General features: G+C 37.4%; 1 protein-coding gene across 2 annotated transcripts; it reads left to right on the forward strand.

Annotated features, from left to right (window-relative positions):
* Positions 1 to 836: 836 nt before the first annotated feature.
* LOC145686768 (uncharacterized) lies at positions 837 to 23168 on the forward strand. 2 transcript variants are annotated; one of them, XR_014131646.1, is made up of 3 exons: positions 837 to 1308; positions 4371 to 4536; positions 21464 to 23168. XR_014131646.1 is itself a non-coding variant. In XM_081760422.1 (2 exons), the coding sequence occupies exons 1-2, from the start codon at positions 956 to 958 to the stop codon at positions 22335 to 22337; spliced, it is 1227 nt and encodes a 408-aa protein (XP_081616548.1). In that variant the 5' UTR covers positions 910 to 955; the 3' UTR covers positions 22338 to 23168. The 2 variants fall into 2 exon arrangements, 1 of the variants encoding a protein (XP_081616548.1); XM_081760422.1 differs by lacking the exon at positions 4371 to 4536 and having other exon boundaries at positions 910 to 1308.
* The last annotated feature ends 282 nt before the right edge of the window (positions 23169 to 23450 follow it).

Here is a 23450-nt window from a genome sequence, read left to right on the forward strand (position 1 = left end):
TTTATTAAAGGAAACAAATAAGATATCTGATTAGTTTGAAAACATTCAATGCAATCATGACGATTCGTGTGTGTGTACGAAGAAAAAAAGAAGCGTTGTAACGACTATGACCGGCCGAAAGAAGTACTACTGAAAATTTGACCAATGGCAATCTTCACAACCAATCCAACATTCAACGATGGTGCATCCAATTCCAGCGCCTTGGCTAGCTGCGACGTCATTGATTATAACTTATTTCAATTGAACTGATAATATGGCTGTTGACTTTCACAAATCAGACGAGTTGTTGATCTATTTCATTGTAATTTCAAGTTATGTATGTTGCTTGTTAGTCTTCAGCGAAAAAAATTCAACATTTCAAATTGTACTATAATTCACTATATACACACAAAAAAACTGCTTAAAACCTATAATTTGTACTGAGAAAAAAATTATAGGTGGCGTACTTAAAAACATAGGTTACATGCGTAATTCCTGTAGTTTTTGGACTTAACGTACAGCACACAATAATAATACTTTTATAATGTTTTATAATACTTTCTGTATCAGTATTCGATCTATACCTACTTTCCGTATGAAATAATGTAGGTGGTCAGGATCTCACATACAAATGGACGTATATAACATATAGCTGACGAAGATAACATAAGTATATGCATGCGATATACGAAAAACTGTTAGATGTCAAACATTCTGCAACGGCATGATGTAACACCTAAGGCAGTGCCTATGTAGCATACGGATAACGGATTACTATAGTAAGCAAGATGATACCGCATATTTGTACAATGTACCGCTGTCTGGAGAACGGATTTTTCTCTATGTCGGTTATAGGTTAGCAGTTCAAAAAATCTAGACATTTTTGGGGTAAAAAAGCTTTTTTCTGAAGGATATCGAGCATATATTCTTAAGAGGTTGTTTGGCAACACTGGTTGGCATCCCTGAGAATAAAATAATGGCTGGTGACGCGACTATTAAGTTGGAATGGATGTGCAAAGAAGAAATCGAGAATGTCTTTCCTGAGGAAGATCCACTCGAAGGGAAAGGGTGGAACTACGAACTGATGACTGATAACAAAACATTAGTATTATCTTCATCAGAAAGAGAACAAACTTTGCAGGATATAGCAATATATTCCTCAGACGTGAAATTAAACATTGATACGTTGAAATCAGAATTTCAAGTGGAAGGTCCTGTATTTGATGATAATAAAAAAGCGCTAAGAAAAGTAGAGGTTGACGAGACTTGCGCGTCGTACTCTAATGACTTCAAGCAATTAACAGAAAACAGTTTAGTTCAGCGAGAAAGGTAAAGCTATATTTTCTATAGATTGCTTGATTTAGATTGACAATGCAGTTACATGGGTCGGAAATTTTATAGGTAAAAAGCAATACTTGTACTTCACGAGAAATATTTACGTATGGTAGATACCTCGAACGTAAATTAATAATATACAGATTGGAAGTGGCACGGCACACATACACTAACTGTACACAAAAATACAAGTGATCGATACCACTAATGGTAAATGTTTAGCAGACGGGGCCCAGAAGTACGTAAAAAAGGCAAAACTTACGGGAGAAATGGAAGATGCAAGTATTAAGCTTAAAAAAATCTAACCTAAACTAAACTAACTAACGTAGTATTAATAGCAAGAAGACAAACACCGTCATTTTTTTCGAAAATTATGCTGGAATTTTACACTAATAGAATCTAACATAAACTCACTTAACCTAACCTAACTAACCTGAAATGAACAGAAACTACCGAAATTGTAACACTTTTTAGAAAAAAATAGCTGGCCCCCTTCTGCTAAACATTTTCCACCAATATATTTTGGGTGCTAAGCGATAGTGTTCCATATATAGAGCCTTCTCTAAAAGAATAGGTTAAGTGACTAAAGGCCTTCGAAAATTTCCGAAATTAAAACGTGAAATATGTAGTACTAGAAAAAAAAAAGATATGGGCATTTGTGATTTTACCCACAATTTATCTCAAATTCGCCCAGCCACATTTTCCCGGAATACTTCTAGAGACCTGAGCGAAACAGAAGGTAAGAGATAATTCTAACCAAAAGCAGGTGCAGATTCATTCTAAGGATTCATGCATAAACTCATTCAATATTTACTACATTTTCAGGAATTCAGCTGTTTGTATTTTCGGGGCCACAGTAGCTCCTTGGTAGAGCGTTAACATATGATGCCTGGGGTCTTTGGTTCGAGCCCAGCTCGCGCCAAACGGACTTTGTGTTAGAGCAACACCGTACGCGTGGGTCTTCTCGTGGTTCTTTCGTTCCCTTCCACTTTCTTCATTCTTTTCTCGTTATCATAGTATCCTTTGGCCTAGCCGATATCACGTGCGACGTAAAAATTATAGACTATGTTTTCATTTGTCTGTATATTCAACAATCATTTTTCGGGTGCAGACTGTATTCCTCAATATAACTTCACTTAGAGGGGCTGCATTGTACGTACACGATAAGAACTGTTGTGCAGAAGACACTAATCAACTTGTCCTAGTAGACAACTAAAATACATGAATAAAATTTGAGTGAGTCTCGGAAGAAGCGTAACATGTTTGGCCGAGACGAAGCGAAGGAATGGATCGGTTGTGAACAGACGCGTTATCGAAGGTGAATACACCTACAAATCAAGCTAGCACAAAATGCTGTATATGAAAAATTACTTACCTTACGTGTTGAATTATGTATTTGTACACTCCTAAAGACGATATAGGTAACATTCTGATAATGTTGCGGCCACCGATAAACGTCTCTTACCCATACCCAGAGCCGCTCACAGGGGGATATATGGCGCAAGCTGCGCCATTGAGAAAAATTTTGAGGAGGATTTTACTCTACTTTTGTACTAGCAACTTACTGTCGGAATAGCATTAAAGCACGATTTTGAGAAGCTAGTTTTCAAAAATTTTCCGGGGTGAACCCCCGTACCCCCTGTTTCGACACTCGATGAATGAAGTACCGCGCAAGTAGCCGTGTGAAAGGAAACGGTTCGTTTTAAGAGAGAAGGGCCGCCCACAGGAGGGATGAATGGCGCAAGTTGTGCCATCGAGAAAAAAATTGAGGGAAGTTCGATTTATTCATTATGTTCGAAAATTCAAACTGCTAACAATATTTCAATTATGAGAATTCTGATGTCGTAAGAATTAAGAGAGTGCCACCAAGATTCCGCCGGAAGTTTGGAATGCTCATGAGGCAACTCTGCCTAACAATCCTCGCACAAATAACTTATGTGAGGGGTGGAATTATAAGTTTTTCCATTTGGTTGAACACAACCACCCAACGGTATGGAAACTCATACAAAGCCTCCAGAAAGAAAATTTCTACCGTTCATTCTACCATTTCCTAGTGTGAAAGAGGACAATATCCTGTCAAGAAAACTAAAAAGGTTTATGTTGATCTGCAGCATAGATTGAGGAACTTATGTGTGGATTATGACACAAAAGATCTCTTGAATTCTTGCAGGAATTGATCAGAACTTGAAATTAACGACAATGTAAGTAGCTAGTCATTCTTATGACTGCAAGTTGTTTTTGTAGTCTATTTTACGGTATATTTTATGATATAAAATTAACACCAATGTAATTATTAGTCATTTGTACAACTGCAGAATGTTTTTATATTGTGTTCTAGTATAGGTGTTATAAGATGTTAACGACCTGGTATCAGGCCGGTAGTCCAAAACTGTATGGGGCACCCGGCTGAAGTTAGGGGGGCCAATCCAATCATATTATAGTTTATCACCATATTATAGTTCATTTTGCAAGCCTACCGTGAAAATTTTAAGTGGCTGCCAAAGTTTAGTGGACCAGCCTTCTAGCCCTCCTGGATACGGGCCTGTCTGGTATGTCATTTTTACGACTGCAAAGTGTTTATAATCTATATTATGATATATTTTGTTATATAAAATTAAGGACTATGTTTTAGTCATTCTTACGAGCGCAGAGGGTTTTTACTAGTGCTGTCGAAATCGGTTTTGAAAAAACTGCTTTTGTTGTTTCGGCTTTAAAAACCGAATTTGCGGTTTTGATTTCCAAAACCACATTTGCGGTTTCGATTTCCAAAACTGCTTTTGCGGTTTCGGTTTTCAGAAAATTGGTTTTCTCTAAAGCCGAAAAGCACAAATGTCACAAAAAATCGACAGTACTTGTTTTTACAGTGTATTCTAGTATATGTGTTATAGGATGTTCACGACACTGTAAGTAACTAGTCATTCTTACGACTGCAAAGTGTGTTTATAGTCTATATTACGATATATTCTATCCTAACTATATATAAAACTACATGAGCTGACATAAATTATTGAGCACTTCTTGTAGGGCTACAATGATTAAATTTGGTATGATTGTAGGTTTCATTCCTTTCCCAAGTGCAGTGTTGCCAATGAAACATGGGCTTAAGTGTAGTGGAAAATCTTCACATTTTATTGCTGCTGCCTTCATACCAAGAGGACCGCCATGTGCTCTGTCAGGAACTGCTAATAGTGTCGGAGGAACTAGCAGTGATTTTTTGTCAAGGTATGAGTCAAAAGCAAAAAGAAAATGGGGGCCGCGGTGGCTCAGTGGTAGAGCGCTCCCCTCTGGTGCTTGGGGTTCCGGGTAGATCCCAGCCCCCCTAACTGTGGTGAACTTTGTGGTGGACAAACACCGTGTGCGTGGGTTTCCTCTGGGTTCTCCTCTTTCCTCCCACTTTCTTCATTCCACCATTTCATTCATTACTCATCATCACCGTCTCCTTTAGCCTAACCGGCATATCCGTGGGACGTAAAGATTTCATTTTATTTTTTAAAAAAAAGGCAATACCTCATTATCTTTTGTTTCCTCCTCCTTTGTGGTGATGTTCACGTAAACCTTGGCCCGCCCTGTCCAGAACACACAAGTGCTTTCAACATATATTACCAAAATGTTCGTAGTATTAACAACAAATTACTTAAGTGCTCATTGAACCTAGGTGAGATAAGGGAAATGAATTGTTTCGCAGTGACCGAATCCTGGCTGAATGAATCAGTGAACGACACTAAAATTAACGTTTCTAATAATTTCTCTTGGGGGGCGCGGTGGCTCAGTGGTAGAGCGTTCACCTCTGGTGCTTGTGGTCCCGGGTTCGATCCCAGCCCTCGCCAAGTGAACTTTGTGGTGGACAAACACCGTGCTCGTGGGTTTTCTCGGGGTTCTCCCGTTTCCTCCCACTTTCTTCATTCCACCATTTCACTCATCTCTCATCATCACCGTCTCCTTTAGTCTAACCTGCATATCCGTGGGACGTAAAACTCAAAGATTTCATTTCATTTTCTAATAATTTCTGCGTTTATCGTAAAGACCGCATAACTCGTGGAGGTGAAGGGATGATTTGTGTAAATAATAAGTGGAAAAGCAAGAGAAGACTGGATCTCGAACGGGATTGTGAACTCATTCGGGTGGAAGTTTTTATTGCATAGTGTTGCTCTGTGTTATTTGGGTGCTTCTATAGGCCGCACAAGAACACCATCAGCACATCTTAGAAGATTGCTATGACTCACTGTTACATGCGTTGTCACACGGTGACGTCATCCTATTGGATGATTTCAACCTTTCCATCACGTGGCAGGACAGCAAGCATGGCATGGCTAAAGATCAAAACGACAGTTATTTCCTTGGCAATTTTATTAATGGACTTGGTCTAGGTCAACATAATATGCATAATACCCGCATAAATAATAATCTCGACTATATTCCCTCTAACTTAGAACCTCGTTGTGTTCGCCCGTGCAGAAATCTTTTTCCCTAGGATCACGATTCCTTGAATGTTTCTTTCGATTTCCTCTCCTCAACTATTACATACCGTTCCCTCTAAAGTAGGTCACAACGTCTTTGGAAGAAAGCCCCCTGGTATGACATCTACCGGGCTATTGAACTGTTTCCTTGGTGTTTGTTAGAGGTAGGAACTTTTGACGACGCTGTGGACTTACTTACATCTGTTGTCCACTCAGCCATAAAGGACTTTCTGCCTGTGAAAGCATCAAAATCGAACAGATTTCCAGTCTGGTACGACAATGAACTTCGTGAACTTTTTAAAAACAAAACCTTGCTTAGACTCTATGGAAATCACATCCGAGTGACTACACCTACAAAAATTTTACTAAAATTAGAAGTCTTGCCAAAAAAGGTACACAGGCGTAAGTATTTTGAATACATGGACTCAATTGGTGATTTTACTATTAGCAACCCTAAACTCTTTTCGTCTGTAATTAAATCTAGATCAATATCTCCGGGCGTACCTGCAACAGTTCAAAATGAAAATACTGAAGCGAGTGATGCTCAAAGAAACGACCTCTGTAATAACTACTTCTGCAAAACATTTACTTCCCTTGCCTCTGCAACCCATCTTCCCCCTCATCCTATCATTTCGCACACCTTATCCAACCTCTCTAATACCCCGGGCGAAGTTCTAGCTCTCTTGCAAACGTTATCTCCTCATAGATCTCTTGGACCTGATAACATTGGTCATCTCTTTCTCAACAAAACTGCTTCGTTTAAACGATTCCTCTATCTATCTTATTCAATAGATGCTTCAAGCAAGGGTATTATCCCACAAGTTGGAAACTAGCTCACGTGAGCCCAATATATAAATCAGGACTTTAAGATCATGTATCCATTTTAGGCCAATATATCTTCTGTCTGTAATATTAATTATCTGTGAAAAAATAATCAAATAGAATCTACTTAAATTCACCTCACTTTACATCTGCAGTTTGCAGCACGACTTTCTACCGGAAAACTCGATTCTCACAAACTTAAATACTCTTCTTTCCTGTGCAGTCAAATATATCAATAACAATACTTAATTAGATGTTATCTACTTTGATCTCTCGAAGGCCTTCGATTCTGTCAGTTATATTCATCTTCTTCGTAAATCTTTCCAATACATTCAATGTACGTGGCAAATTTCTCTCTTTAACCACCAGCTACTTGAAGAACCGTAAACAGAGAGTTGTTCTTTCAGAGGCGATTTCTAACGTCCAAGCTGTGATCTCAGGGGGGTGTATTTGGGCCTCTACTATTTGTTCTGTATATGGATGATCTCTACGAGTACTTATCAGCTCAAGCTAGTGGCCTTCTCCATTTTACTGACAATGTAAGTTATACAGAGGAATAGCGTGTCTCCATGCCACAATTGCTCTACAAGAAGACTTAAATTACCTTATAGGCTGGTGCAAAAGGTGGCACTTGAAACTCAACAGTAAGAAATGTGACAGTATTAGTATTACTTTGGAAAAGTCTCCTGCTCCCTCCACATACCATGTTAATGATTCCACTATCACACATTCTGCTAGTCATAATGATATTGGTGTCATCTTTAATTCAAAACTAACATTCTCTGACCACATCTCCTCAATACCTAAGAATTCAATGCGCATGTTGGGACTTCCTTTATCGACTTACTGAACTAGGTAGTGGTTCGTCATTAGCATTTTTTAAATAAAACTAAAAGCGTCCAAGATCGAATACTCCTTCCATATGGGACACGGCAGCACCGACACATCTCTTGAGACTTGATTCTATTCTTAATTTGTTTATGGCTATACTCCCTTTTGGTGTTCCACTTCGAATAATATCTAAGAAGGAACTCTTGCGACATCTTAATATCCAGATTCCGGAAGTACGCAGAATTATCTTTGAGCTGAAATAGTTAATGGACACTTAAGATCGGAAATATTACTTCAGGAACTATCCTTACGTGTCCCTTCCCGCGTCACCCGGAATACCCACCTGTTCCATCTTGCCCGTTCGAGATTGGCAATTATACAGAGATCTGTTTCTTACAGAATATCAAACTGTTATAATCAAGTAACAAGTGATGTTGACATTTTTTCAAGCTAACCCCTGTTTGAAAGAGCAATTAAACGAGTTTTGACAAAATAATATTACTTTTACACTCTTTTTGACACTATGTTGTTATTGTTGTCTTGTTCTTTTTCTTTCTTTTGTTAATGTTTCCCTGTGTAAAATGGCAAAGTTATGCTGTATCTGGGAATTTGTTCAATACATAAACAACGTTACGTTAGTTATAACCTCCTTTTTCAAAATATTTTGCATAAACTTGTTTCAAACTTTGGCATCTGAACTTCTACTTTTCTGTTTCCTGCTAGTTATGGTAGAATTTCCGATCGTGTTCTTTTTTTCATTCCAGTCAAATTGAGATATTTTAAGAATTCATAGGAATGAAAGAATGCCACTAAGTACAAGTCATGAAAACATTCCCAAACGTTCTACTTCAAATGATTTGATCTCGGACCAATTATTCTGATTTTTGCTTTTGACTGAAGAGGGCTTAATCTGAGATCAGGTCTATCTTACTACATCTGTGAAATACATTATGAGTTATTTTTCTTTTAGGTTTTAGACGGACGTGAGAATGGTCATAGATACAAACCACACAGAATGTTTGTATTTATCTCATTTCAAAAGTGTGCTGAAGTTATTCGTATTGTTTGCGCCACTGTCTCTTCTAACCGAGGATGAAGTTTCGACTTTTCCCTGATTTATTACACGAGTTTTGAAATCACTGTTTTTGAGAACTCGTATGAGTAAATGAATCACACTACATTTTCTAAAAATGTTCCTTCTATGTTATTATTATAAAATAGATTGTGAAATCCAGGGTTTTAATTTCATTTCCGTACTTAAAATCATAAGTATTATATTGCACATATTTGTATTTTTCATGTACGACTGTTGCTTTATTTCATTTATTCTCCAGTAATGTATTATAATGCTATTTATGATGGAAACTTTATGTGGCTTTATTTTGAGCTAATATGATCCGATGCTGTTCCGTTGGGGTTGTGGCTATCTGGAACGAGATAAATCGTCCATAACTTTCTATCTTAGATGCATGAGTATCTTTCTCTGTCACCACTATATGGATGTGGTAGCGAGTTTCATACTACTAATTAACTATATGATATATCATATACTATAGTATATATCAGTGTTGGGCAAAATCAATTGAAATCAATTGCAATTGATCAATCAATTGAAAGTAATTGCTCTGAAAATCAATTGCAATTGATTTCAATTGCAATTGATTTCAATTTGTAATTGACAATTAATTTCAATTGCAATTGAATTCAATCATAAAATTTGCAATTAAATTTTCGTCAATTGTTAATTGTTAATTGGTCACCAGGCAATTGAAACTTTTAATTGTTAATTGTCAATTGCAAAGGGTGCAATTGAAACATTTAATTGTTAATTGCAATTGACAATTGAAACTTGTAATTGTTAATTGTAATTGTTAATTGCAATTGAAATCAGCAATTAAAACTGAAGATAAGAAAATGTATGTGTATTGTGTTGTCCACTTGTTACTGTTTTACATATTTCAAATAAGGTACTTATAAGAAATGCTGGATACCTATCATCCCTTCCCCCCCCCCCATGGGAAGAAAGCCGGGAAACTAAGTATTTTTTAAAATATATTATGTTTGTGGTTACTATCCCCCTCGAAAGAACTCTATATGCCCGTCATGCATACAATAGGAATGGGTACCAACGAGTTCGAGCGAGTTTTTTTTAAAAACTCGACTCGACTCGAAGCAGACATCTTTGAGCTTGACTTGAGATCTCGGCTCGAAAAAATTCCCCCAACTCGACTCGAATTGGGATCGAGTTTCCAGTCGAGTCGAGCCAATTCGAGCTAAATTCTTTGTGTAGTTCCAAGTACCACTATCTTCAAGTATCCTACATAGACAATATAATTATCAATGATACTACTACTACTACTATAATTAATTATCATTATAACACCGTGTACCTGTATAAACATGGAATATAGGCGGTTTGTATCGGAATACTAAAAATTAGTTGACTGTCGATCTCGGTCGTCAAGAAATCTTCAGGAGGCAAGGACATCGGTCACGAGGTTCTTGGTTTGAGTTCAGGAGGAGCAAGTATTCGGGCTCGAGCCAAAAATTATTAAAAGTTATGGGACTCCAGCCAAACATGTTCAAAACTGCTCGACCCGGGTTTAGGGTTGTCAACAGCTCAAGCGGATCGCTCACAGCTTATTCACTTATCGAGTCGAACCGAGAAGTGAGCCGAGCCAACAGCTCATCCAACCGAGCCAGCTCGAGCCGATGGCTCACACGAGCCGAGCCGAACCGAGCTGATTGCTTACCCCAACCGAGCCGGTTCGAGCCATCGGCTCAGTTAAGCTGACTCGAATCCAGCCTATGGACTCGTTTCAACGGAGCCGGTTCAAGCCATTGGCTCAATTGAACTCAGTCGATGGGTAATCCCAACCAAGCCAGTTCAAGCTGTACGCTCAGTTGAACCGATCCGAGTCGGTTGACATCACTATTCCGGTTGGGCTTCTACTTTGGCTAAAAAATTGGACCGTGCAGTTCTCAGCCTTGATGGTAAGAATTACAAAAAATGATGTGAAATCTTTAGTTTTACGTCCCACGATTATGCTGGTTAGGCTAAAGGAGACGGTGATGATATGAAATGAATGAAATGAAGAAAGTGGGAGGAAACGGGGGAACCCCGAGAAAATCCACGAGCACGGTGTTTGTCCACCACAAAGTACAAACTGCGCGAGCTGGGATCGAACCAGGGACCTCAAGCACCGGAGGTGAACGCTCTACCACTGACCCACCGCGCCAACTGGTAAGAACTACAGTATATACTTATATTGGTGCTCACGGCGTCATTAACTTGTTCCGCCACCAACGAATTTCAAGGTACTTTGTTTTGCATCTTTTGTGCGTGTTTTGTGTCGCTTTATGCGCCTATTCCCACATTTTGTGGATCACCGGAAGTGGGTCAAAATGGGCCTACAAATATGGCGGAACAAGTTATTGCTCTTCCGCCACCAATGAATTTCGAAATCGTTTCCTTCACATCGTTTTGTGCCGTTTTGTGCGTCTACTTCCGTTTTGTACGTCGTGGGATGTGGGTTAAAATGAGTCCCCAAGGTGGGACGAAAACGACCAAGAGTTCCGCCACTATTAAATCTCGAGGTTAATTTCACATCGCGTACCCTTTTGTACGTCTATTTCGACGTTTTGTGCGTCACTGGAAGACGGTCAAAATGGGCCTCGAAGGTGGGATGAAAATGACCAAGAGTTCCGCCACTACTGAATTTCGATATCCTTCCTTTTGCATCGACTAGTGGATTTTCGTGCCGTTTCGTGCCCTTATTTCCACGTTTTATGCGTCACCTGAAGTGGGTCAAAATGGGCTTCCAAGATGGGACGAAAATGACCAAGAGTTCCGCTACTATCGATTTTCGAGGTCGTTAATTTCACATTGCATAACCTTTTGTGCGCGTATTTCGACGTTTTGTGCGTCACTGGAAGACGGTCAAAATGGGCCTCGAAGGTGGGACGAAAATGACCCACTGCTCCGCCACTATACGTACCGAATTTCGTGGTCCTTCCTTTCGCGTCGACTAGTGAATGTTTCGTGCCGTTTCGTGCCCTTATTTTCACGTTTTGCGCGTCACCAGAAGTGTGTGAAAATGGAGCTCCAAAGTGTGACCAAAATGACCCATTGTTCCGACACTGTCGAATTTCTAGGTCGTTTCTTTCGCATCGTTTAGTGATTATTTTTTAAAAAGTTTTCTGTGCCTACTTCCTCGTCTTGTGCGTCACCGGAAGTGAGTTAAACGGGCCTTTAAAGTGGGAGTTAAATGGCTCACTATTCCGCCACTATCGAATTTCGGGGTTGGTTCTTTCGCATCATTTAGTGTGTATTTTGTACCGTTCTGTTCGCCTACTTCCACGTTTTGAGCATCACCAGAAATGCGTCAAAATGGTCCATCAATGTGTGAGAAAATAGAGCCATTGTTCCGCCACTATCGAATTTGGGGGGTCGTTTCTTTCGCATCGTACAGTGCCTGCTTTGTACCGTTTTGTGCTCCTATTTCCACTTTAGTGCTTCTATTTCCACTTTAGTGCGACAACAAAAATGGGTCAAAATGGCCTACAAGTATAGCGGAATAACTTAATGCTGTTCCGTCACCATCAAATGAGGTCGTTTCCTTCACATTTTTTATACATGATTTGTGTCGCTTTGTGCATCAGTGGGAGAGGTCAAAATGAACCTTGAAAGTGGAATGAATATGTCTTTCTCTGCCATATTTGTAGGTCACCTTTGACCCACTTTCGTTGGCCTACAAAACGTGAAAGTATGCGCAGAAACGGTATAAATATGCACTAAACAATGCGAAAAAAGCGACCTTGAAATTCGATACTGGTGGGAGAGTGGATCAGTTTTCTTCCCACATTGAATGCCCATTTTTACCCACTACCATTGAATCACAAAACGTGGAAATAGGCTTACAAAACGGTAGAGAACACGCACAAGGCGATGTGAAGGAAACGACCTCGAAATCGTTCCTGACGGAACAGCATTAACTTGTTCCGCCATATTTGTAGGATAACATTGACCCATTTCCGGTGACGCAGAAAACGAGGAAATAGGCGCACAAAACGACACAAAAATGGAAATTTAGCTTAATTACATGGAAATTTTAAGTTTGTAAGCTTAATTATATGGAAAATTTTATACATTTTTCCTTTACGTTGGTCTACTTTACGTTGATTTGAGACTTTTAACTTTAATCATTTTTCCACTGAAAAGTATGTATAATTCAACAAGTTGATTTGATTTTGAGTTGATTTTGGGGTTTAACGTCCCGGTCAGCAGCGAGGCTATATGAGACATGGACCTACTAATTCACGTGGAATCCGAACCACATGAGCTCCCGCCGGGAATCGAACCCAGGTCTTCCACGCCAAAGGCGCGTACGCTAACCGCTTAGCCACGGAGGAGCTCTATAATTCAACAACGAAATAATTATTAGTTATAATTATAATAATTATCTATATAATTGAATTCATTGTAATTTGGTCCATAACAAACACTTTACCATTTCATACTAGCTGTTATGCCCGTTCTTCGAACGGATCAGATAAAATATCAATGTAAACAAACTGAACAACGGGAGAACAATTAAGAAACATTTCTAACATTGGATATATTTTGTGTGAATATATATCCAACAACGTATATATGTTTTCATTGGGAAGGCTGATGGGGGCTGAATTTGAACGTAAACACTATCGGGGGTGTCACTATAGGTCTGAGCAACCCCGATAAATATGGATTCGACACAAATTCTACTACCTTTACATGTCCCGGTGAACGCCCCCTCAGATCCCCTTGGTTCGTATTGTGATAAAATCTCCTCTGGCCCCCACCAACCCCCAACCAATACCGCGAAAACTATGAATGTGACACTAACATCTGCCATTTTCTACTACTTTTTACATATGCCGGTAAATGTCCCTATAATCCTCTGGTTCCAATTTTGAAAAAAAAAAAAAAAAACAATGCCTCTGGCCCGCAGCCGATGGGGGCTGTATTTGGAAGTCAACGCCTGTGGAAGTATCACCATTCATCTCAGCGACAGCCAAAACTATGGATTTGACACTAATATCGGTCACTTTCCATTATTTTTACATGTCTCGCAATTTCCCACCCCCGGTGACTCCCGGCCCGCATACAATGGTGGCTAAATTTGAAAATCATCGCTAATGAAAGTATCACCATTGATCTCAGCCACCGCGAAAACTACGGGTTTGACATCGGTCATTGTGGATTATTTTTACATGTCTCATGATCCCCTTTATAATGCCCTCCTTTCTTAGCTGATGGGGGCTAAATATGAAAGTAAACGTGGTCTTGAGTTCACCATTGAGCTCAGCTATCCCGAAAACTATGGATTTGTCATTAATATCGGTCATTTTCGATTATTTTTTTTTTTTTACATGTCTCGGAATTCTCCCCTCTGGTGACCCAAGGCCCACATACAACGGTGGATGAATTTGAAAGTCATCGCTAATGGTAGTGTCACCATTGATATCAGCAACCGCGAAAACTATGGATTTGACACTAATATCGGCATTTTGGATTACTTGTACGTTTCGGCATTCCCCCCCCCTTCCGTTGACCCACTGCCCGTAGCCGAATACGGTGAATTTGGAAGTTAATGCGATCGGAGTTTCACCATTGATCTCAGCGACCGCGAAAACTATGAAATCGACACTGATATCGGTCATTTTCTACTACTTTTACATGTCCCGGTAAACGCCCCCCTGAGACCCCCCGGTTCGAATTTTTTCGAAAAAGCTTTGCCTTGGTGTGGGACCTGGACCAAGGTATCTTTGACCAAAATTTGGTAACTCTCGGTCGACTTGTCTGGTCCCCAGGCCGGTCCCGGTAAACGTCCCCTGGAGACCCCCTAGTAAAGAATTAAAAAAAACCTCTTCTCTTGGTCTGGGACCTAGACCAAGCTACCCGTGACCAAATTTTGAAAAGTTTCGGTCCACTCGTCTCGTCCACAGGCCGCACAAAGATAGACAGATAGACACACGAACAAACTCTTTTTTATTTATATTAGAAAGGTCAGATCCGCCGTTATTGTATTAGTGCGGTGCTTGAGCTATTGATCGTAAAAATTCAAACTCCGATGAGTGATAATTTTATAGGCTTGTTTTATTACAAGTTTAAACTCTTTAGTCAGTAGAGAAGAGGGCGTGAATCATGGGTCAGAGTTGATGACAATGGGTTTTGGTGGGTCTGTGGGTCACAGTGGGTAAGAGTGGTTTATGGTGGGTGGTGGGTCAGAGTGGGTCACGGTGGGTCGTGGGTCACGACGGGTGGTGAGTCAATTGGTCGTGGCTAAAGTTTTCATTGCCCCATGCCCTCTCTGAACTACAGTGTTGAAAATTAATCAGTGAAAATCAATTGCAATTGATCAATCAATTGAAAGTAATTGCTGTGGAAATCAATTGCAATTGAATCAATTGCCAATTAATTTCAATTGCAATTGAATTACAGAATTCAATTGCAATTACTTTCCACTGCAATTACTTTCAATCAATTGATCAATTGCAATTGATTCTCCTTTTTTAATGGCCAACTGCAATTAACAATTAACCATTACTTATTTCAATTGTTAATTGCAATTAACAATTAATCTGTAAATTTAATTGTTAATTGTTAATTCAATTGAAATTTGCCCAACACTGGTATATATGATATAATTAAAAACACTGCATATAATATTTTTAACTAACAGAACGCCATGTATTTATCTACAGCTATAAATATCAGGTTACACTTGTACACAAAGCAATATTTTGTGGTACAAGAACAAAACGAACTGTTTATCCAGTTGCAGTATCAAATTGCAAAATTTCTCCATAGGCCTCAGTTTTCATATGAAAGTGGTTTATGTGCATGACTCTACCATCTTCTGTATTCTATAGATTTGCCATAAGGGCATGATCCCACAATAAATTGTTACATAAAGTTTTTAAAAATCATTATTAATACACAAAAGAATAGCAGCATTGAAGTAAATAAAATTTCAGAAACTTATCTGGGTATGTTTCTCTCCGATTTCGTGCGAAACTTTGCCTCAGCTAAGTCCTGTCTTAAGATCCAGGAATAATCAGAAAACATTGCTGTACTCCACTTCTCTTGACAACACTTTTCCATCTGAGAAATATCGTGGTGAAAGTGTTCACCGTGTTCATCACTAATGGCACCAGGGTTATCCGGGAAGGAGTCCAAATGATCATTCAGGAAATGTAGTTTATGTGACCCGTACGATGATATGATCTCACTAGCTCATGTAAAATATCGAAATAATTTTTTGCCATATGGCTCCCTAAAAAGATCGTGCACATACAAAGTACAGACATGCCATTTTCTCAACACATCATGATAGTTCTCATCATATATTAATTCCCTAATTTCCAGTCCTAGAAATATTCCTTCCTTTATTTTCGCATAACTGACTTTCGAAAACTTCTTTCGCAAGAACTTAAATGCACGTGACGTTTGCTCCATACCTTTTACAAATGTTTTGATACGTCCCAATTTAATTTGCAGTGGAAGCAAATACACATTTTTAGGTTCAACAAGAGAAGAGTTACCACACGTTTATATCTAGGCAGCAGTTCATTGCAAGGCAATTTTTTCTAAAATAGTGATTTTTACTGTCCCATTCACAGCAGTATTTTGTTTACCCCGGCTGTATGGGAAGCAGAATAGCAATTACCTTGAGATCTCCACAAATATTCTTTTTGTGTTTCATATTGGATTAGAGGAAAAAAGTTTAAAAGTTCCAGAAGTTTCCTTAAGATTAACTGCATGAGCAATCGGAACAGAAGGAAATTTATTCCCGTTGTGGGGAAGAACTGCTTTGAGACTGAATTTACTAAGATCTATGAACAGACGCCACTCATTTACACAGTATGCATGGCCAAGAGTCTTCATAACGGATTCGATATAGTTACAAAGAAAATACTTCATCATCTTCGAGAAATATTCAAAAAAAGCAGTATACCCGTCTTGAAAAACACTCTCCAATCCTCTCAATTGCGAAGCTAAAGGCTCAGATTGCTGCCTAGACAAATTTAAATCGCGAACAGGATCGGTTAGATCACTTTGTGTCAAAATGAGTTGAGTATTTGATTCACAGGTCAATTCAAATTTTGTTTCAGCATGATTGGTTCCCCCAACTTCTGAATCGTATTCATCCTCGTTACCAGATTCATCGTCACTCAATAATTTCAAGTATCCGTGCCATAATTCATCACTTTGGGATACAGGTCTCATAGCAGATGGTAAATTCTGGTATTCCACACTCTTTTCCGACGTGATTCCAGCTATTTTTGTTGGACAAAAATAACAATCTTTTGTATGATCCTTTGGTTCTTGGCAAATCATGCCATTAGTGCACGGTATATGTTGGGAGCCGTTTGCCCAGCCCGTCATGAGTCTTAACTCGTGTCAAGCAGCGTACATGAATTGGGCATTTCTTGTCTTGGTCGCCAATCTTACAGCCGAAATAAAGTTGGAAGCGCTTCTTTAGGAGCGGGGTCAAATTTCGTTTAACCGACTTGAAAGTCACCTCTCCGCAGGTATACAAAAAAGAATTTGCACTATTGACACAGGTGCGAGGCACTTCCTTCGCCAATACACTCATATTTAACTAATCTAGAAAAACATGCAAACCCTTCCTATGCTATCAAGACTCACTTTCTGCGACACAGGTAACAAAAATCAACGCTAAATTCTATGTAATTGAATATGATCCAACTGCAAATTTGCAAAACCTCACTCGTTCACTGATGATTTCCTTAAACTCGGGTGCACGCTTCGGAATTCCTTGCACTTTTCTCGATTTTATCTCACTTTATTTGAATTTTATTTCAATCAATAAATGTGCAAGGTATTTAAATTCAACCACGGCAGAAGCAACCATTTGTTGCGTCTTTACTTATTTTCAACGATTTCAGTAAATAGGGGATATCATGTTACAACAAAATTGAGCCCGATAGAAAAAAATTGATTTTGTTTACGAATTTAGCAACCTCAAATCAGTATAAAACACTATCGAATATCTTGTGACAGAAACCTTGTTGAGCAGTGTTATCTACAGCAAAGGAAGAATACATTTAGCAATAGAAAATAAATATAAAATAGATTTTCGACAAAGCAGTTCTGCAGTACATTTAGAAACGGTACATTACCTTACATTCGATTTTTCTGTAGAGGTTTCCTTTATAAACAAACGATCATTATGACTATCAATCGTTATCTAAGCAAAGTTAGGCTCAATTTTAATTATGGGGCGCTAACTTTTCTCATAGAATGTCAGCAAAGCGTTATTTGTTTATTTATAATTTTGCCCTGTACGGTTCAGATTAGGAATACAGTCAATAAAAGATTATTAACTATGTAAGGATTCTTTTCTCATCTTGCTGATTTTACATTAAATAGCTCAGTGCTTTCAATTTCAAGTAAACGAAGAATGGACCAGTAACAGAAAGGCAGTATGAAATATGTCATTTGTTATGAGTGCACAGCAGCATTGGCAAGATGCTAGAAAACTCATATCTTGGTGAAAATTATCGAAAGTAGTGTAAAAAATATATGGAACCGAGAAAAGTAGCAAATTAAAGTACGGGAAAATGGATGGAAGCAAAGTATATTTAGAGAATTGATAAATGAGGAAAGTGAAAATAGTGCCTCTGGCTCCATAACTTACTGGTGTGTCTTAGTTGCTTTCACTCTTTTTCCTACGCCTTTCCTTCGATCATGCAATAAACTTCCCCGTGCAAGAAACAATAAAAGCAGAAAACACATTTTTAAGAGGCAACTTACATTTTTTTAATAAAAATTTCAATTTATAGATATCATTGAAATGAAATAAATACGTCCTACAATTATGCTTGCAAGGGTAAAGGGTACGGTGTTGATAATAAATGAATGAAAAAAGTGGGAGAACTCTGAGAAAACACACGTTCATGGTGCGTCTCCACCACAAAGCTTACTTGGCGCGAGCTAGGATCAAACCAAGAGCCCTATACGCCAGAGATGAATGCACTACCACTGTGCCACCGCGACCTCTTGTAGACACCATTGTGCATCGATGAATGCAAAGCCGCTTAGTAGGTGGTATTTTTCATGCTACTAAGGAAATTTTATCTGAAAGGCGGGGGGAAAGCACTGAGCAATTTATTGTAAAAGCAACAGGTTGACAGTTGGATCCTTACCAATAGCAGGTACTTTAATGTTCAATATATTATCACCAGTGCGCCAAAAAGTGGAAAGTCCAGATTGATTTCGAAGCCAGGTTTGAAATTATACTTTCCCAGTATAGTCACAATTTACGAAAAAATATTTAAAAAAAATACATCCATAGCATTTGTTCGATTGGCAGTTTTAGCTGGTTTAAAAGACATACAACACTTTTTTGTGTGCCACTTTGAAGCTTATGTACCACAGGTTACAGGAATTCCCGTTATGAAGCGTGATGTTTTTTTACTTATATTATTTTTTTTCTTTTTTTCTAGATTGTACCCTGCCTCTTCCTTGATTCATTTGATACATTCTTATCTGTGGCATCCTCCTTCATGTTGTCTTTCTTTCTATTCTTGATTTCCTTTGTCTGCTGGTTAGTAATAACTCAGTAGATTACGGTTATGCATTTTATGTTTTGCGTCGTGTCTGAAACATCAATTCATTCACTTTACCACTCCTTCTATTTTTACGTTGGTTCTTAGTATTTAAAAAGTACTCCAAAAGGATATGCATTACAAACATGAAAATCATAGAATAGTTAAGAGTGAATATAAATATCTATAAAAAAACTAGTTTCTCTTTTTGTCTTCATTTAAATATAATGTTATTATTTCGATGAATTCTTCGCAATTAATTTCCATCAGTATAGAGTTAAAATAGATAATATAAAGCATGAGTTAACATACAATTAAAAGAATGGGATATTGCTGACAATCAATAGGGATATCCTGTAAAAGATTGTTCCTGTCTTTGTTTTCTTTGTTCCAAACATCATTTCCTTATGCTTTTGTTCTCTTTTCCATTTGATTTGTTGACATTCTAAACACAAACACATCTGCAAAAACACACATATTATGACGATCATTAACACAAAAACGAAATAAGGCTTAACGGTTGCACGTTTTTTCTGCGAAACTTAATCTTGTTTGTAAGAGATTCCCACGTCTTTTCATCAATAAAGATTTAAATACTTTGTTAAAATAAGGTATGGCTTGTTTATTTCCATTCTATTTTTCTTGTCCACATCTCCTGTAGTATGTGTTTCACTAAGGTGACAAATTTATTTAATTAATTTTATATATTCCTGTCTGATGTTATCCTATGCCTTACGTTGTATTTTATTTCTAATATCCATAATGTTGTCATTTGTGTGGCGTTTCATCTAGCGTGCCGTATCATGTTTCATTGCGTTCGAGATTTATTATTTTAATATAATACAATCAGAATTGACTATGTTCTATGTTTTATTTTTTAGTTTCTTTCCTTATTTTAGTTGTCGGAATATATTTTTTCAATTTCTCCTGTTTCGTAAAATTTTCGCAGTCTCTTTGTTCAAACAATGTTTGCTCGAACGACGTTTCTGGTGGTGTTTTAATGTAATATAAGTACTCCTGAAACACTGGAAGAATTCCTGTCATCAGATTATTGATATTTCTGTTCTTTAATCTCATTTTCTAAACTGCGAATGTCATCAGTTGGTGTTTATTGTTGCTTTTTTTATTTGTCACACATTAGTATTATTTTTGTTTTACAACTTTTTAAACTTTCAATAAGGAACTTTCAACTTAAGATTGCTCTCAATTTATTTCTTATTTATTTATTTATTATAAAGAAAATCTTTGCACGTTAGACTTGACGTTGAGTATTGAACTTCAGACGTTGACGTTAGGGTATATGAATTTTGAACTTGCATTGTCCTTGGGATGTTTGGACGTTAGTGTTAATGCTAAATTGTTATAACAATCTTAATGTTATTCCTATAATTTGCATTATTAATTTTTTCGTTGTTTCAGTAACTGTAAAGCCGTAATCATGATTCGAGAATATATATTTTTAAATTTATCATAAGTCATTTCTCCTCCCAAAAACGCATTATCCACATGTTTAAGATTAGCATCATCTTGACAAAATCTACGTATTATGTTAACGTTTCCACGTACAAATTGTTTTGCTACTTTGAGTATGTTTGCGCAAGATAAAAAAAAATATTTATCATGCTCTTGTGAAAAAATCTCTAATTTTGTTCTGGTTGTATTTTAAAAGCATCATGAAACACAGCTGCAAAGGGGTCTTTATATTAATGAACTGGAATAATAGTCATCACTGATGGTAATTTAAATTTTAAATCTCTTTAAATGGTTACTGTAGTTGTTAATATTTAATTTGATTCATGTTTTGGAATGTATAAAAAAGGAATTCATTATATTAAAGCTTCACACGATATTGAAAACACTAGTAGCATTTTGTATAGTTGTCCAAATTACGTATTTTCTACAAAATTTTAAAAGCTTATACGTTTCGTTTGTTTCCTCGTTGTCATAGTGACATCTTTGGGAGCTGGAATTACAAAACGTTCCCCAAATTACTGAATCTGAAAATTAATGTAATACATAAACACCTGCAATTGCATGGTACCTCTATTTCACCTATAAGAATGAGATGCTTATTCCATAGCGTCATATATGTACCTTGTATTTTTCTTGAGTTATCGTATATATAAATCTAGATACAATTGGTGATAGTAAAGCTAAGGATTTCCTTTTGTTTAAAGAATAGACAAATATGTAATATCCGCGATAGTTCTCGGTTCCATATTTCTACAAGATGTTATGTAAGAGTATAATAATAGACTACAGGTATCATAAAATGTATCGTATGAATATCTCCGAACGCCTCACATTTTAGATCGGATGATTTTGTTACTTAACCTAGGTATTTTACGTCCTAGCGTTCGCATTTCTTACGTGTTTAATTGTATTTAGATTTGCAATATCAAATTTATTGAAATTTTTTACAGGAGTCATATGCATACTCTTCCAGAAGTGAACACATTTATTAGACAAAAGGAAACAGTTTCTAATTCAGATGAAAAGCCTCATATTTGGAAGCAGTTGAACAAAACGTTTACTCGACCACTTTCGGCATTACATACATTAACACACAAAAGTGAAAATTATCACCCATACCTTGAATATGGAATAAGATATAGTCGAACCTTGGATTTGGCAACACATACAGTAGTAGAGAGAAATGAAGAACATCACACCGGTCAAGAGTGTAGCAAAGAATTTAGTCGAAGTTCAAATTTGGAAAAACATATGTTAATACATACATGTTCAAAACCTCACAAATGCCAAGTATGTGGAAAGAGATTTAGACGAAAATCATATTTAGGGACACACATGTTGATACATACAGGTGAAAAACCTTATATCTGCCAAACATGTGGAAAGCAATTTACTCGCAGATCAGATTTGGCAAGACACAATATAATACATACAGGTGAAAAACGTCATACCTGCCAAAAGTGTGGGAAATTATTTGGTCATAAGACACATTTGGCAGCACATATGTTGATACATTCAGGTGTAAAACCTCACACTTGCCAGGAGTGTAGAAGGGTATTTACCCAAAGGTCATCCTTGACATCACATATGTTAACACATACAGGTGCAAGACCTCACAAATGCCAAATATGTAATAAAGGATTTAGAAGAAAAACACATTTAGCAACACATATCTTAACACATACTGGTGCTAGACCTCATCCATGCCAAGTATGTGGAAAGGAATTTACTCACAGGTCAACACTGGCAAAACACAATTTAATACATTCACGTGAAAAATCTCATACGTTTCTAAAGTGTGGGAACGGATTTAACCAAAAATGATCTTTAGCATCACATATGTTATTACATACAAGTGAAAAATCTTGAACTTAGCATGAGTGTGAAAAATTATTTACTCGAATATCAGCTCTGGCATTAGATATGTTGATACATACAAGTAAAGAATCTCACAAATGCCAAGTACGTGGAAGAAGATTTACAAAAAAAAAAAGAAAAGAAAGAAAATCACATTTGGCAACAAATGTAATACATACGGGATGAAAACCTAACACTTGCCTAGATATACTGAAGAAATTACATTGCGCAACACATGTTAATTAAGGTAGTGAATATCTTATAAATGCCAAGAATGTGTAAAGAGATTCACAGTGTCACGTTTGGCAAGACACACGTAGGTATACACTTTACGAGAGCCTTGCACGTGCCAACAATGAGGAAAAGGATTTAGTAAAAAATCAACTTTCACAACGGACATAATGCTTAAAGGTGAAGAACTTACACGTGCCAATGACATGGAAGTAGATTTAACCGATGTTCACATTTGTCGAAACAGAAGATGAGACTAAGGTTTGAAAAAACTGGCAACCACCACGAGCACAAAAGTAATTTTTTGCGAAATCGCACATTGCAAATCACATGTTAGTACTCATAGCTCAAAAACGAAACTGGTTCAAGAAGTAATGAGTGATATCATTGTGCAACAAGCAAAGTATATATGTCCTCCAAATGTAATATAGTAAATTTAACTAAAAGAGTAACGCTCAATTAACTCAAGGAAACAAAAATGTTACATCACAACAAGTTTTTGTTGTTTAGACTGCATCAAATTATAAGAAATGTATATGAATTAATATTACATTTTGTCAAATATGCTTTAAAATATTTCCTTCGTTCCTTCCGCTTGTAGACATCTTCTGGACTACCTGAGATTGTACACCAGCATTACTCAGGAAGCATGATATAAGCCTATTAAAATGTAGCGTTTTTCAAGTATGGCAAATTCCGGTCTCCGTATTCGCCACTTCTCTTCTTTTAATCAGGGTACTAGATCTCATGTTTAGATTTAAACAAAAAATCTCTTTAATATGTCAAAATGTAACAGTCAGTTGCATGATCTTGTGCGCTCGTAATCATGGTAAAAGCAAATTTCACAGA

The sequence above is a fragment of the Thermobia domestica genome, chromosome 5 (assembly GCF_964235325.1).
Source record: "Thermobia domestica chromosome 5, izTheDome1.hap1.1, whole genome shotgun sequence".
Taxonomy (NCBI): domain Eukaryota; kingdom Metazoa; phylum Arthropoda; class Insecta; order Zygentoma; family Lepismatidae; genus Thermobia; species Thermobia domestica.